This window comes from Thunnus thynnus, chromosome 2 (assembly GCF_963924715.1).
Source record: "Thunnus thynnus chromosome 2, fThuThy2.1, whole genome shotgun sequence".
NCBI lineage: Eukaryota > Metazoa > Chordata > Actinopteri > Scombriformes > Scombridae > Thunnus > Thunnus thynnus.
The window spans coordinates 18,729,321-18,746,690 of NC_089518.1; the positions used below are offsets into that span (position 1 = coordinate 18,729,321).

Sequence of the window (17,370 nt, forward strand, 5' to 3'; positions counted from 1 at the left end):
TGTGGCAGTCACTGTCTCAAACACCCACATAACACACACACACACACACACACACACTTTCTCTGCCACACACAACAGCAGGGTTGGGGAGGTTACTTTTGAAATGTAATAGGTTACAGATTACTAGTTACCCTGTGAAAAATGTAATAAGTAATGTAGCTATTTTAATTACTTCATCAAAGTAATGTAACTTATTACATTTGTTTACATTTTGATTACTTTTAATTACTTTTTTTCAATCAATTTTTTTAAACTGGGCAATAAAGCTGAAAAGTCCTAAAAACACAAATTTAAACCAGGCAGTATAAACCTCACTGTTAACCTCATTTCCAGGACTGAAAGATATTCTTGTCCGACGACATGGCCACCTGCCTTTATGTGGTTGGCTGGTCGTAGGCATGGCAGCAATGTGCATTGATTTGATTAGCAGACAAGAGATGGTGCAAATTCAAACAAGACAACCATTCAAAAACAATGCTCAAAACTTGAGCACATACTGCCAAATTAATGTAGAGACTAGACGTAGAGACAGCTTCTTGTAAGCCATCCTACCCTTGAGAATGTTGCACTCAAATTTGTCCCAATGGCCTTGCGGACCTGCATTGTCTGGAAATATGCCAAAAGAAGGCATTCCTGCATGGCTAAAAGATGCAAAGTAACTGAATGAGTGTTATATTCTACATATAAGCTTTTCACCAAAAATGATATATTCAGATGTAACCCCTTTGTAATCACCAACATTTTGATTAGTAACTGCAATTTAATAATTTAATTACATTTACTTTGTAATTTAATTACATAATACCATTACATGTGACTAATTACTCCCCAACACTGTACATTAGCATATACACCTGAAAGCATACAGGGCAAACAAGTACAGTAGTATTTTATTTCTGAGCAGACTTTTGACTGTTAAAAAATAGGTTGCATACATGATTGCACATGGACCCATCGGGTTCTTCCAGCAATTACACATGGACACTTTGACTATGCAGTCAAGCCTGTGATAGTATAAATCCCATAGCTCTGGTGAGTGCGTAAGTGTTGACCTGTGTATGGATGGTTATTGGGGTCCTTTTTTTTGCAAGCCAGGGAGGGTAGAGGGAGTGGAGGGGCAGGGAGCTTCATGGTGTTGGGGTGCACTATAGCTCCAAGAAAAAGGACCAAAAAGGGGGCTGGGGGGTTATGGAGGGTTTTAAGATGAGTGTTTGCTGTTAGTGGTTCGCTAAAGGTATTACATAACAGAGAGAGGGAGACAGAGGGGGAAGCAAACTGGGTGTGGGAGGGATATCTGCTTAAAACTGCTAATAAAAGGGGCGCAGGAGGCATGATATTGAATGTGTGTGGGAGAAACTAACAGTGAACAAGGAAAAGGGGTGGTGAATTGAGGTTACTGAAGGACATGAAAGATGGAATAACTGTGTGCTGGAGCATAACAATCATATAATAAATATGGAAAGGAAAAGAGAGTGAGGGAGTTTGTCAATGGGTCAGAGGGTGTGGTTGAGTGGGCGCAGCTGGGAACAAACCCGACAAACCAATCAGAGGGATCAATAAAATGATTAGAAAGGAGACTGCAGGTGTGTATAAAAAACAAGACATAAAGATGACAAGAACTGAGACCTGTAAGCCATCTCCTTATGAAACCCCCCTTGGCCTTAAAGCAAAGCTGCACTGAGACAGACACTGTCCAAATTATGCATGAGTTTCTTTGTCTGCCTGGTCCTCCTACCCCAGCCGCCCCCCCTCCCGTCCCCACCCCACACACACACACACACATTCATGCACACATACAGACTCAAATTGTGACATTCCAGCATTCCAGTAAATCAAAAAGGTCGATGTTTATGTGCTGAGTGGGTGTTTGAGTTCCTGTCACAGTGTTTCATTCACTGTAGTCTTGTCATTATGTCACTATAGAGTCAGAAAAACATGCACACATGCGCAAAAACTGGGACAGAATCTCTTTCTCTCATTCACACACAGTTTATTGTCACATTCCAGCACTTCTTTGTCCTTGCAGCCTCCTTTGCTGCCTTTCTGGGAAGATGACACTGGCTGGCAGATGAAGTCTAGACGTCTGTGTGAGGTTCACTATAGGTCGTTGGCTAAAAATGAAACCCGAGTTTTACAGTTTCTATTTCCGCTCCTCTGAACTGCACTGCTCTACTCTCACAATATCTGGCTTCTGCCCATCTTTCAGTCAAACAAATCAGAAATAACTGTGGAGGTTTGTGAAAGCTCATAAAGTTTAAATTTAAACCTGAGAGCAGGTGCATTATCTATCAAGCACACTGATGTGTGCGTAGACAATTGTGTTATGTCTGTTGAACGATACGTGACCAGACTCTCACTTGGAGCCCGATGCAGAGCCACAGATGGAGCATGATATCTGGGAGCCAGGTACTCTTGAGCCCCCCGAGAAACTGTCCACACCACCACCAACGCCGCCTCCTGGTTATATCACTGCTTGCATCATTCCATGTCTCACAGACGGGCCCTAAGCTCATTATCACGCGCACACACATGCACACCCGCTTACATGCACATACACACTTCCGGACTCCCAGGGGTCAGAGGTAGAGGATCTTAAATTGTTCACTGCTTTGTCTCCTCCTGCTTTGTCTCTCTTATCTGTCTGTCTCTCTTATAGAATCACACTTTAGTCAGTAAAGCATCAGCAGGAAAAGTAGTGATTTGTTACCCTGAGCAGCCTCGGTTATTGTTGGTCTTGCCCTTTTGATCCCCGCAGCATGACTGACTGATTCTAATGCTGGGCTGACAGTCCCTCTCTTTCTCTCTAAGACTCTAATAATCCTCTCTCTGCCTTGTCTCTCTTGAAATCCCCTATTTGCTTATCTGCTGTTGCATTGGAAATGCTGGGAATTAACAATACTAGGCATCCTCACTCCCTCTGTCTCATTTTTTATCTCGTTGTGCTCATGTGTCCTTTGTCACGTATTGTGGATATTACAGAACCACTTGTGTAGTGTGTCAGGCTTCACACTTGGCCCTTCATCCCTCTTTTCCTAACACATCACTAAGAGGAACTGCTACTTTGACGTGACCATTTGGCCGTAGCTGTTAGATAAGTGAACTTTTTATTGCTTCTTTTATCTTTCTCTCCTCTACCTGGAGGACGTGTCTCTAAAGGTGTCGCTGCCTGACAGGTGGCAAGGGAGTGAGGTTATTTATAAGTCTGAAAGGCACAGTTCTATCTTTTCCATATGGACCACTCAGAACACAGACTCTTTGACAGACACTCTTGGGCTCAGTTAGTCAAAGGTAAGCTCTCTGTGCTGTGTTGTACCTCCTGGCTGATGTAACTGGGGTTCCTTTTTCACTTCCAGCCTCCAGGAAATCTGGAAAGATGAAGATGTTTTTGTTGTTGTTGACAGGGGAAATCAATGCCTTCAGGTCTCTGGAGAAGGTTTCTGGGAAGTTCTGTATAGGAGCAGTGGTATTATGGACAGGTTTGAGGTGACTGAGGCCATGGAGAGCAGGTCATGGCTGAATAGCAGGGTGCACACATGGCTCATGTGTCCGATGAATAGATGCCATTTTTAGCTCATTGTGTCTGTCAGTGCTGGACTGAAGTGTTGCACTGGCATCCACGTCAATGGAATAACAAGTGAAGACCTTTATGAATGTTTCAAATGTTCTATTTATGGGGCCTTGAGGTGAGTCTTTGAAAAAGTTGCAAGGACGAATGGACTGACTGGCTGACTACAGGTCTGTGTGTGTGTGTGTGTGTGGGCTGGTTATGCAATAGAGCAGATTCTTCTAGAAATGTATTTAATAAATGGGTATTAGCATGTGTTTTGACATGTCAGAAATGTTTGTAAGCAGTTTATGGAGAGGGGATTTTGATAAGCTTTTCACAATGATGTGTGGTTTTGAAAGAGGAAGCCAGTAGAGCTGTGTACATAACCTCCGCAGTCTTGTGGTAAGGTTAAGGCGGAAGTTGACAAGTAGAACATGCAACCACACATTTTTCTTTGACCTCCAAAATAGGAGGTAAAACCTCCCCTGGGTCAACGAATGACCTGAAAAGTTCATTCCAAATACCTTTATGAGGGATTTTATTGTGCTGCTTTGGTAGATGCTTCGTCACTCTGCCTTATTTTTTCTCTGAAGCGAAGATGCTATCATGGCATCACATAGGGGAACAGATAGGGGGAATGACAGACAAAAGGAGAAAAGGACAGTGTGCTCAGGGGATGTCTCTCTTTTTGTTTCTCTGTCTTTCTCTCTCTCTGTGCTGTTACAGAAATAGCTCTGCAGTCCCTCTATTCCTCAGCCTGCAGACCATGTGTTCTGTTGAGGAGTTTGGCAGAAGCCTCTGAACATTGGTCAGTACAGCTACGGGGGCTTGAGAAAGCCTCCCTAGCCTGGACTGGGAGAGAGTTAGAAGCTATCTCAAAATGCACTGTCATTCCTGCTGGGATGCCTTATCAATGCAGTTTTTAATTTCCATGAATATTGAATTAACCTCTTTTATTTCTCTTTCTCCCTCTTTCCTCTCTCCTGTTCTCCAGGGCCCTCTCCATGGATATAGACACAGACTATGAGCGGCCCAATGTGGAAACCATTAAATGTGTGGTGGTAGGGGATAATGCAGTAGGTAAGACCAGGCTAATCTGTGCCCGGGCCTGCAATGCCACCCTCACACAGTATCAGCTGCTTGCCACCCACGTGCCAACCGTTTGGGCCATCGACCAGTACCGTGTATGCCAGGAGGTAGGCACACACATACACATATACACACCGGCACACAGTGTGAAAAGAGCCCCATATAGACAAATACCTTTGGGCATGAGGCTAAATCTGTTCACTGTGCATTTATTAAATAGGTAAAAACATCTCTTTTCACAGCTATGAGTCTTAATTCTAAAAATGTTGACAATTTGGATTTTTTTTCCTTCACTGAGTGTTTAATCCTTCAGTTCCACTAAAAACACAAACATTACAAAGACCTGTTGGCCTGATTACCGGATGTGTTGTGTTGCAGGTGCTAGAGAGATCTCGTGATGTAGTGGATGAGGTCAGTGTGTCCCTGAGGCTATGGGACACATTCGGGGATCATCACAAAGACAGACGATTTGCCTATGGCAGGTGAGCCAAAACATACACAGAAACAGAGACAGGCACACCCACACACCCACACACAAGGTTCAGACTGCCTATCAGCCAGAACTTGGTTATTGACCTGAAAACACAATTGCTGGCTGCCCACAAGGCTAACTACCTTGCAACGCGATCCATTTCCACAACTGGTGCAGCCAAGAGATTGCATTATCTGGCTGCAGAATTGGTAAGGCCCTCATTGAGCTAATATCACCAATTTCATTCTGGTCTGGTTGAGGAGAAAGTGTGAATATAACTAATCTGTCACACCAACGTAACACTTACTTAACCAAAAGTTGTTTTGTGTAATCCAGCTGCCACGCTTTTTAGTTGAACTCTGCCCTCAGGCTGTTACATCCTTCCTCCACCAGACGTGATTGGATCATCACTCTATCCTCTTACTTCCCTTCCCTCTATCAAATCTGCTTTATTGGCATGACATGGAAAAGTATTTATTGCCATAGCAAAGTCAGCAAATACACATTCAAATGTCAGTGACCAAACTTGACCACATACATTTCATATGCCATTAAATAAATATACAGACAACTTCTTATAAAATTCTCTCCCTTTAGTGTTCTCAAACATTTAATAGCAACACACTCATTTTTTAAAAGGTCTAATCCATTGTATCGAGATCTTCCATTATTTAATGAAGTCCTAACCCATAACCAGGCAGTAGGACATCACACACATCCACACGCACTGGCATGCACACATCATACCGTGCAATCTGAGTTCTCTCAAGGGTGGGTGGATGCACTTTGTGTAAAATGTCACCCTATCACCTTTATCCAAGTGTATCTGCATGACAGACTGTGTGTTTGTGCATTTGTATTTTGCATGTAGTTCAGTTTGTGACTCAATTTTCCACCCCTCTGTTGTGTTCTTCCACTCTTTAGTGTCTGTACATTTTCACAGTGATCTGCTTCTGTTTGTGTGTGTTTGTGTGTGTATATTCGTGCCTGTCCGCATGTCCTGTATGCTTTGTCAGCCTGCAGTCAGCTGATAAAGACCCAGTGCCAGCTCAGCTGTTTTCTGCTTGCCTGCCTGCCTCCCTGGTGTCTGCAGCTCCGGGCATCAACCTCCCCCACCCCCCTCCTCCTCTTCATCCTCCTCCTCTTCCAGCTCTGTTCATTCACACGTTCATGCCCTCTCCTCTAACCTGCCCTCAGTCTCCTGTCCTCATCTCCTGTACCTCTTCTCACCTATCTCCCATCTCCCTCATCACCCTGTTATTTCCCATCATTAGCCTCCTCTGTGCCCTTGACACTTTGCTGCTCCTTCACATTCTTGACACCTTCCTCCACTCTGTAGCCTCTTGTTGATATAAAAACTCAAAACATCACAGACAATACACAGACTGTCACATGCCTTGTTAGGAGTGGAATTTTCTGGTTGGGAAAACAATCTTAGCCTGAAAATAGGCTAAGCCAAACTTAACCTGAGCCAACCCCAACTTAATTTTGTTCAGTCAGCAGAAATTCATTTAGAAAAAAATGCTTTTTTGGCTAAATAAGTAAAACAGTTTCATATTTACACTTGCAAGCATTGTTCTTGTAAGCAGTTTTAGTAGCAGTAGCAGTTTATTTTTTATAAAGCTGTTGTGACAGACTTAATTCTGATGAGGAGTGTTATGCCAGGCTGTGTGATTGCAGAGTAATATATATATATATATATATATATGCTTGTGTGAGATCCATTAATTTTCTTTATACAAAGTAAAATCAGATTATTTGGGACATCTCTGCTGTGTTTGTGTGTGTGTATGAGCACCTGTGTGCATGTGTGTTCTTACATAATCTGGCAACTGATGACCTTTGTAGTTTGGATCCACCACATACACACACACACACACAAAACCCTAAAAAACAGTCACTGGCGGGGCTATTTATTATACATAAGTGCTTGAGGTTAATTATTAGCGATAACACAGTGAACTTGTTTGCCTTATGATACAATTACATCAACTTGTACACTCTGTATACTCTTGCAGAAGTAAACAAGTCAAATGAGACTACCTTAATAAATATTATGGTATTGTAAGATTTGTATGTTAATGTGAGGGTTTTTTGTGACACAGCTACCCTCTGTCTTTCCTTACAATCAGAATCAGAATCTGAATCAATCTACCATCACTGTAGAGCTTGTAGACACCACTCCTATGTTGGAAGCAGCTTTATAACAGAATCAAATGCAGCCAAAAAGCACAAGCCTTAAAACACCTTCCCAGGCTTAGGGTGTCTATGACTTCTAATTCTGTACGACTATGGGCACTGTAAGTAAAGTGCACATAAATATAGTATGCAGGTCATCTGGGTTTAGCCGCAGGTTGAACCTGGAAGAAGCTCTCTCTCAGACTTTCAAATAGCTGCTTTTGAAAGATAAGTTAAGATTGGACTGGTTTAAAAGCCGCCTGGGACTCACATTTCCTTGGCCTTGTTTGACGCCTTTGCACAGTAAAGCTGTTTCCAGCTGTTTCCCCTCAGTCTCTACAATGGAAGTATTATGCTAAAATTAAGGTATAATGGCCCAAACTATGGCTAACAAGGCCTAGGTTATAAAAAATGTTTAACCACGAGAGCAAAGGCACGTACACATAACATGACCTCAAACCGACTAAGCCATACTAATGATCCTTTGACAAAGTGCTAATGGGAATTCCTGTGTATGTGTGAGAGCTGTGATGTAATGTCCGCGGGAGTAGGAGCTTAGGTGAGATTACATTAGGGAAAGTAAAGATGGACTATGGAACCTGTGTTTACACTGCATAAAATGGTCCTTTGTTGTAAGTCAATTGATTTTGTGCCATGTGTCTTCATGAGCAATTCAACTTGTCACTCAGGTGTATTTACTTCAAAGAGGAGAGGACATCCCAGTAAATAGGTCATGTTAGCTGCAGAACAAGTATTTTGTGTTGTGTTGAAGTGGTGTGTAATGTTGCTTTCAAGTTCAGGATTTAGTTTAGCACCTCACATCTTCTGATGAATACTGCAATGCCAAAAAAGGAATATATGTTTCATTATCTGCAGACTATCAATGATGGTTAATGTAGAATTCAAGTTACATAAATAATGCTAATGCAACACAGGCCTAGTTTTGTGCTGCTGGGGTCCAAAGTTGTGTGTTGTTTTGTGTTGTTTTAAGAAGTAGATCATTTAGGAATTGTAGATTGTTGCAGTGTCAATATTGTACTGGTGTACTAAATGTAAGTCTCACTAACACAGAGCTTTATCAAATATTGCCTAGAAACAGACACGCATGAACAAACACAGCAGAAATATCAGCACCAGAGATCAGCTGTAAGTGCTGCTGTCTGCTTGCTCAAACACATCGGTTGAGGAAGTGAATTTGTGTGTGTGTATCCTGATCTATTCTTAGCTTTCTCTTTGTGGTCCATGTAGCCTTGGAGGGCTTAGGGAGATTTACGTAAGAGAGAGAGAGTGAGAGAGAGAGAGATGGGCCACACAGATCACCAGCCCAGAGGCCCAGACACATACACACAGGCACAAACACACAGAGACCACCCGCACACACATGCATCTTCTGACCCCACCTCATAGCTTGCTTGATGGCACTGTCCATGCTCCCATAATGCCTTGCAGCAGCTGAACAAGCTTCTTCCATAAGCATATCACACATGTTTTAACATAAACTGACACGATGTTCAGTGACTCAGCACTGTCCCCTTTCTTCCTTCTCTTTTTTCTTTCCCTTTCACTCTATCAAAGCCCGCATGTCTTCTCTCTGCTGACATCTCTTGCTCATGACACAACATATCAGCTTTTTCCTATCTTATCTGGATCTCTCTTAAGTTGTTAGTACATGAAATGACATGAAAAGACTATTTCTCTCCCTGTTTTCCCTCTAGGTCTGACGTAGTGGTGCTTTGCTTCTCTCTGGCTAACCCCAATTCCCTGCGCCACGTCCGCACCATGTGGTTCCCGGAAATCAAGCACTTCTGTCCCCGCACACCAATCATCCTGGTTGGCTGCCAGCTGGATCTGCGCTATGCTGACCTGGATGCAGTTAATCGTGCACGACGACCCCTAGCCAAGTGAGACACCTTCAACATCTCGCATTAATAGACAAATTTAGATAGAACCTGCACCATGGTTGCTTTCTGCAAGGTTTTGCATGTGGGGTAGTGCCAGTTAATCAGCCAAAATAGTAGTAAAATATTAACATTAAGACATCATTGCCTTACTTTGTGTAAAGTATTATTAAAATACTTCACTTTCATTCACAGTGCACTCCATGTCCTACTTTCTCCTTACTTGTGTTTACTTCGGCCTTCATCTGAACACTCTTTTCATTTGAACTTATGAATGTCATCATCTCTTCTACCCACAGACCCATCAAACCAACAGATATCCTTCCCCCAGAGAGAGGCCACGAGGTGGCAAAGGAACTTGGGATTCCCTACTATGAGACCAGCATTGTTGCCCAATTTGGAGTTAAAGATGTTTTTGACAATGCCATCCGAGCCGCCCTCATCTCCCGCCGTCACCTGCAGTTCTGGAAATCCCATCTGAAAAAGGTCCAGAGGCCCCTTCTCCAGGCTCCCTTCCTGCCTCCACGCCCACCACGCCCCATAGTGGGCATCCCAGACCCCCCTCCTACAGACGGCGAGGGGCCTGATTCCCTTTTCTGTCAGCCACTGTGTGCAGATGTTCTTTTCCTCCTGCAGGGTGGTGGCACCCGCGTCTTTGCACACAAGGTCTATCTGGCAACTTCCTGCTCCAAGTTCTATGACCTCTTCACCCTTGATCTAGGTGGATCATGTATGGGGCCACGGGGGGAGGAACAGGAGAGCAAGGAAAACTTGGAGAGTGGGGAGGAAGATGAGCAGAGCAGGAGAGGAGCCAAGGAGCAAGCTGGGCGTACTAAGAGCCTGGACATTGACAAAGACGGAGTTGATATGGGGGTGCGGGGCCTGAATCGACCCCAGACACTCCAGCAGGGCTCTTTGAGGACTTCCCAGAGTGATAATGCACTCCCCTTTCGTGCCCAGTACTCTCTGGGAGCTCTAGGGACTGGCCGTGCACTTTCAGGATGGGGAAGAGGGTTCCTGAGTGTTTGTCTGGAGCATGTTGATGATCCCGTGACTGGACGACCACGACTAATGACTGTTGTAGCCATGGATGCGCTTATACAGGAAGAACCATTCAAGGTGACAGACTTAAAAGCAACAAGATTACTAAAACATATATTCAGCAGGCTACAATCTTAGCCTTATTTGAAAACAAGCTTTTTGATATTTTTATAGTTGTTCCAAAACTGTTTATTTGCTCTTGTACTAGGCAGTGCTTCAGTACCTGTACACGGGCAGTCTGGATGAGGGCCGAGGGGATCTGATGCAGGTGGCCACCATAGCAGAGCTACTTGAAGTGTTTGACCTGCGGATGATGGTGGCCAATGTTCTGAACAGAGAGAGCTTCATGAACCAGGAGATAACTAAGGCTTTTCACGTTCGCAGAGCCAACCGCATCAAGGAGTGTCTCAATAAAGGGACCTTTGCTGGTAAACCACTGTGCCAACCTTTCAGTGCCTCAATACTTTCAGTAGCATTGGTGACATTGTAGATGTTTTCCATGTATGCATCAGTAAGTGTTTGTGTGTGTGGGTGTATGTGTATGTGAGAGAGGTGTGAGAAAGACAGAGAAGACTTTGCTAATTCTCAGCATTCTCTTTCAGTCTCAGGAAATGTACACTGTGTGTACATTTGGTCATACTGTATATTGCCATTGTATATTTAGTAGAAAATATGCATTTTGTATGTTGTAGTTTATCTGTATTCTGAAGTCTTTTTCAGTTCATCAAGTGGCTTGATGACTGTCTGTCTCCTCAGTCTGCTTGGTTTTCTTGTCTTCATTCTTGTGTGCTTCCTGTATCTTGTTTGTGTGGTATTGTCTGTCCTGCTAAGCTGTTGTATGTGCATGTTGCCACAGCATTTGCAGCCAATGCGAGACATCTGCAATTTCCCAACAAAGCCTGTCTCACATTCACTTCTTTCTATACCTTCTCTGTTGTCTTCATAATTACAATGGGAATCTTTCTCTATAATACTTACAAGCGATTCTACTGATGAATGAAGCTATTATCTGCTTTATCTCATTATCAAGGATTGAATTAAAGACAGGTGAAATCCTTTCCTTTGAGATGCAGTTCGGTACAAAATTATTGTACTAACATAGTTGCTGTGTTCCCTGTCAACACTTTATCTACCAAAGCACTAGTCCAGAGTCCAACACAGAAGATTTAGTCCATGACCGACTACCTTGCGTCTGCTCTCTTTCCCTTACTCTGTGTCAAAAGCTGTTCTGTCCTTCTGTCAATTTATCTCTTTGTCTGTCTACCTGTGTCTATGTCTCTGTGTGTGTCTGTCTGTCCTTTCTGCCTGTGCGTGCGTCTGGACGTCTGCCTTGTCTGTCTTTCCCCCTCTGTAGCTTGGGCTTCTATGGCACTCCACGAGATGAATGCTCTTTTCCCACCCCGGTTTTAGATGTGGTGTTCCGACTGGACGATGGCTGCCTCCCGGCCCACAAGCCCCTGCTCATCTCCAGCTGTGACTGGATGGCTGCCATGTTCCGTGGCTCTTTCATGGAAAGCTACATTGAGGAGGTGAGTTCAAACATACTGGGAAAAGCTTAAGGATGGACTTACCTTTAAGTTTTGTGGCTGGATTAAGTTTCTGTGTCCTGAACCTTAACGTTAAAGGTGCCGTGTGTTGGATTGAGTGGCATCTAGCAGTGAGGTTGCAGATTGCAACAAACTGAATACCCCTCTCCCCCCACTACCACCTCTCCTTCCAAGAGTGTAGGTGAACCTACTGTGGGTGCAAAACTCCAAAATGCGAAAAACGTGAAAAACGCATGCCAGTGTTTGGTTTGTCCATTCTGGGCTACTGTAGAAACATGGCGATGCAACATGGCGGGTTGCATTGGAAGAGGACCCACTCCCTATGTAGATATAAAGGGCTCATTCTAAGATAAAGAAAACATGGTGATTCTTATTTTCAGGTGATTACTATTACACTAATTAAAACTACACTGATTAAAACATACTTATGAATATTATATTCCATTTCTGCCATGTCTGTTCAGCTAGATGCCTCTAAATTCTGCAAACTGCACTTTTAAGCAGTTCAGCAAATTTAAAACAGTAAACTCAGGTCAGCCTTTAGGGGCAAGCTAATCATACACCTGTCTTCAGCATGTTACAACAATAGCAGTAACATATGATAAAATAATCAATAAGTGAGGTAAAGGTAAATAGTTTACTTGGATAATGTTTATCACATTGATGATGAGTGTGTTGCTTGATGACTTTGTACAGAAACCCACATGTGTGTCTGTGCTTTCTCACTGAAGGTTTACAGCTAAAGGCACTTGAGACTTGTTATCAGATTGACCTACAAACCGTTGTTTCACCTGCAAATGTGCTGAAAGCTCTGTAACCACCCCTGTGGCGTTGCACACATAATGAGCACATATAGAATGTGCACAGGCACACACACAAACATATTTTCTTCTTACATGGTTAAAGCAAAAAGAAACCTTACCTTTGACTTTATGTTGTTTGAGACCATGTGGTTTCTTGTGTTTCGCAATGACGCAAACCACACCGTGTTTGGCTTTGTGTCACAACGCTAACACATTGCAACATTTGTGTGACGGCTCTAGCCTATGAAATCAGATTGAGGATGTTGCACAAACCGATTTCAATACCCAGAAGAGTCTCCCTATTCAAGGTCAGCATTTCCCAAGTGGTGGGTCTGGTTACTTCAGGTGTGCTCTCATCTGATGCTCAGCTTCTGGTTGAGGGCAGAGCCTGTGCACCGGACCTGACCTAACTAGAGAGGAAGTTCATGTCTCTGGCTGTCTTAAAGTTGACACTCCACAGACTGTTGCAGAACCAGATCCCCTGGGGTATGGTTACTTTCAAGGTCAGCAGGGTTAGGTTATGTTGATCCAGGCCCTCAGAGGAACTGGAAGCAATCCTTAGAAATGGAAAGAGAAAGACAGAGAGGGGATAAAAATGTTGTGTATTCAGTTTCAGTGTAAGGCAAAGTTATAGAAGGCATGTTGGAAGAAAACTAATGAAGATCTGAGACGGAAATCAATTTCAGTTTTTTGTATTTCCACTTTGTTAGCCTGGATTTTAGTCCAGAACACACCATGTGAATGGGTGTGAAACAAAGCTATTGAAGCTACTGTGGACTGTGGTTAAAAACAGGACATCAGCATCACTGAGGGGCACAGTGTTTGCTGCTGGTGGGCTGCCGGTGTCTATGGTTACTCTAAATGGTGCATGTCTGTGACTATTATGGCATTGTTTATGGCATGAAGCTGGCATAGCACAGAAAGCAGGTGCCCCGGAGACAAAGCCTCAAAGAGTGACTGCACAATGAGGCTGTTAGCATTTATGTTTATGAGAGAAGAGTCTGTTTGTGTTTGTATTTGCATTTCGCTATGTTAAGAAGCTTTGCAGTGCTAATCAGCTAATTTAATTTCATACGTCAAGCTGGAGTTACTTGATTTTCTGCTGGTTTTGAAAGTTCCTGAGGTAAAAAGGTGACTTGTAGTGTCACTAATGTTCAAATTGTATTTTCAGATTTGCCATGACATTGGATGGCTATATATCTTACTCTGAGGCACCAATCTTCTTGGATAAATAATAGAAGCGGAGTCAGTAGTCTCTCCATGGAAGCAGCTCTTTTCGAGCAGGACACAATAACAAAATTACGCAGCCTTGACAAAGCAAATGGTCTCATTCTATTCATTTACTCAAAAATCAATATGGAGAGATGATGATAGTGATTTAGAAAAAAAAGAAGTGATAATCTGATTGTGACAGGATAGGATCTAGTAAGGCAGGGGGATAATTCAATATTTTTGTTCATTAACTTTTAGTAGAATTGTGTTGCAATTACAGAGTATTTTAGGTTTGAGTGGAGCATCATCCTATAAATGCATTGTATGGAAATTCAAAGAACCAGTGACTGTAACTGTGAGAGTGGCACGTGATCAGCCAGCGCTTTTCTATTTTCATGCTCATGTCACACTTCCTTCTCAGTATTTTTAGGCTCACACATTTCAGTGTTCATGCTATTCGAGTTCTGTGCAGAACAGTATTAGGACAAACATGTATTTCAAACTGATTTATTATCAGTGCCATTATTATTTGCAGTACCACTAGCATTAGCACCATCTGCACTGTTTGTGTAATTTTAAAGTAATCAATCAAAAGACAATAATTGTTCCATACTATAAGCTTGCTTAGGGGAAAGCTCCATGGACTTTTTATCTTTGGAGTCAAAGACATGTTTTGAGGTTTGACTTCTGTCCAGGCAGTTATACAAACTGACTGCTGTCAGCCACAGTGTGTGTCATGGTACACCCTTGGATAATGTTCTAGGTGTGTGTCTGTGGTTTTGTGTTCACCATGAGAATGAGCATCCCAGCGGGGTATTACATGTTGAGAAACCTAGCTTATCAAATGTAATGGCCTCTTAAAGTCCTCACTCACTCACTAAAAAGGGACAGCAGAGTCAACAGGATATATATATATATATATATATGTATATATGTATTTTTTTTTTTTTCCTTTTGCAGTAGACTAACTTGTTGCCACTGCGGGGGAAGAATAACCTCATTTTTTCTCTTTTTTTCTCTTTAACTTCATACCATCTTTTGTGGAGGCTTTGTGACTCACTGCTTTTTTCCTCACAACCGTTTATTTTGAGTTTTACACTCACTAATTCCCTTGAGGTGAGGTTTGTTAAACCCTTTAGGGACTGATATCTCATTTACACGTTTTAGTCACTGCAGCTGTTCTTCCTGTGGTTTTAGATTTTTATCATAATTCTTCACTCTTACGCAGTCTACGCTTTATGGTTATGTAAATTAACTTAACTTGCACTAAATAAGTCACTGGCCTCTATGAGTCCAGACTGAGGGAGCAAAAGAACAGCTGTCAATACAGCTGATGGGCCTTATTCATAAATGTCCTGTCACTGTGAATGTGTCCACTCATTAATGCTTTCTGGCCCCAGCTGGGGCTTTAAGCTCCAGAGACCACCCTTGTCTCAGTGTTGTGACTTTTAGTCTTAACGAGAGGTCGTGCCAAGCTGACATTCTCCTAATTGGTTATGGGAGTGGAGGTTGAAGAGCGCCTCTGTGGGAATACTCAGAGTGCACCTGGAGGGGTCAGGTCATCAATCTCATCATTTACTTTCCTTCTGTGCTTTCCGGGCTTAGACTGCATAACCTGGCTTGGAATTGCTGATGGTCTGACTTACAGTAATTAGGCTCTTAAAAAGGTCTTGCTCATTTGTATGCATTTATTTATCCCATCCGAAGTGAAATGCTGAGCTACACAGGAAAGTAGTGTGGCCATTGCCTCTGGTTTAGCTAACGTCCTGCTGATGGTGTAGCGACATCTAGAGGTCATTGCAAGTGATTCTTTTCATAGTGAACTTTAGTTTGCAATAAAGTTTACCTTTTGTAGGTCTGTTCTATTTTCACACATTATTTTATTTTATGATGGGAGCATAATGTGCATTATGTGATGCACTGTCTCATTTTAAAAACTGGGCCCAACCCAGCTGTGATACACATTAGGGCTGGGCTTATCTCTCACTGTGCCCAGTGTAGCAGCCTGCTTGTGTGTGCTTTTGGATCTTTAGTGTTACCTACAGCACCAGTCAAAAATTTTGACTTTTGACTGGTACTGTATATTGCTCGCATCACTAGCCCTCACACTGCGCTTTCATCTGAGCCTAGATCAAAGGGAATGTGACCAGAACAGGATATGCTTTGCCCTTTACCTCCAAATACCAACAGCATTGCTTCCATTGATATCCGTGTCTTCATAAGTCACCACCTATTGCTGGCCATTACACTTAATATAGCATATACATCAGTTAACATGTTATTTTTGAATGCACACATGCAGGAAAAGATATACACATGCAACATTTACTGACTTAGTATGATCTCATCTAGAATTTAGGTCTATATTTAATTACCATCGTTGACTTTAAGCTCTTCATTTCTCATGTTTTTCATTCCCTCTTAATCTTATCATTTTCCAGGTATCCATTCCTAACACCAGTACAGCCTGTATGCACGGGGTGCTGGAGTTCCTGTACTGCGGTCTGCTGACACCCTGTCCTGGTCTGGAGCCCATAGAACTAATTGTTCTGGCCAACCGTCTCTGTTTGCCACGCCTTGTTGCCCTCACAGGTAATGACTCTCTGCAGTATTAGAAATATTATTGACTTTGATGTTTTTTTACAGAGTGTATGTGGGTAAATGGGGTTTTAATAGTGTTTTAACTTTAAACCTTTTTATCAGTGTCTAAATAAAAGACTTTATGTGCAGTGAAATGTCTTAAATGCAGACTGACAGACAAAGTATGTGTGAGAGATAAAGATGCGGGCCCATGTCAGTGGTGCATATCAACAGTAAATATTGACATGATTACATTTTGTGCATCTTCAGAACAGCATGCTGTGGACGAGCTTCTGCAGTTGGCAGTGAAAGGAGTTGACATTGACGGACAGGTGTTGGCATACCTGGAGCTGGCACAGGTCTGTCCCCAATAAAATATTTCTGTCCTTAAAATATCAATAATTCAAGTTTAGTAGGTATTCATAATCATTTACAGCGATGAATAGTAATTTACGATAGGTACATTTGATAACAGCTTATCTTAATCTCTTGCCTCTTCTTTCACAACTGTATTAAATGCTCATTTCCCCTCTATTTTTTTCCTTTTGCAGTTCCACAATGCCAAGCAACTATCAGCCTGGTGTCTCCATCACATCTGCACTAATTATAATAGCATCTGCCGCAAGTTTCCCAAAGACATGAAGGCCATGTCTCCAGGTACAGACACAGCATTGCCAGCACAAGACCCAGTACAAACAATCTTTGCGATCCTAGTTTGAACAAAAACTTTAATTTTACAAGTACGCTAAATAGGAACTGTAGCTTCATGTGACTATTTATAGGGGAGGGCTCAATTGTTATTTTTTTGTTGGAGAAAACATTTATGGAAAGTAGCTAAAAATAAAAACAATAGTTGAAGAAACACATGAGCTCCCCATGGGGTGTTTTTGTAAGATTGGAAAAATATGTCTTGCATCGAGTAAACACAACATCCATCCTCACCTTTCACTAAGGTGTGAATACATTTCACACAGGAAACTTTTAAATAGTATGTATTAATGTG

The 17,370-nt window shown here is 42.4% G+C and overlaps 1 protein-coding gene across 4 annotated transcripts in view; it reads left to right on the top strand.

Moving 5' to 3' along the window:
• Positions 1-17,370, top strand: part of rhobtb4 (Rho related BTB domain containing 4) — a 45,761-nt gene that overhangs the window by 22,337 nt on the left and 6,054 nt on the right. For all 4 annotated transcript variants that reach the window (XM_067607866.1, XM_067607859.1, XM_067607874.1 and 1 more), the window contains 9 exons: positions 4,542-4,743; positions 5,015-5,118; positions 9,002-9,187; positions 9,484-10,303; positions 10,434-10,653; positions 11,636-11,754; positions 16,229-16,379; positions 16,638-16,726; positions 16,919-17,024. In XM_067607866.1, coding sequence (XP_067463967.1) covers positions 4,552-4,743; positions 5,015-5,118; positions 9,002-9,187; positions 9,484-10,303; positions 10,434-10,653; positions 11,636-11,754; positions 16,229-16,379; positions 16,638-16,726; positions 16,919-17,024 — 1,987 coding nt within the window. In that variant the 5' untranslated portion in view covers positions 4,542-4,551. The remainder of the gene's footprint in view (positions 1-4,541; positions 4,744-5,014; positions 5,119-9,001; positions 9,188-9,483; positions 10,304-10,433; positions 10,654-11,635; positions 11,755-16,228; positions 16,380-16,637; positions 16,727-16,918; positions 17,025-17,370) is intronic.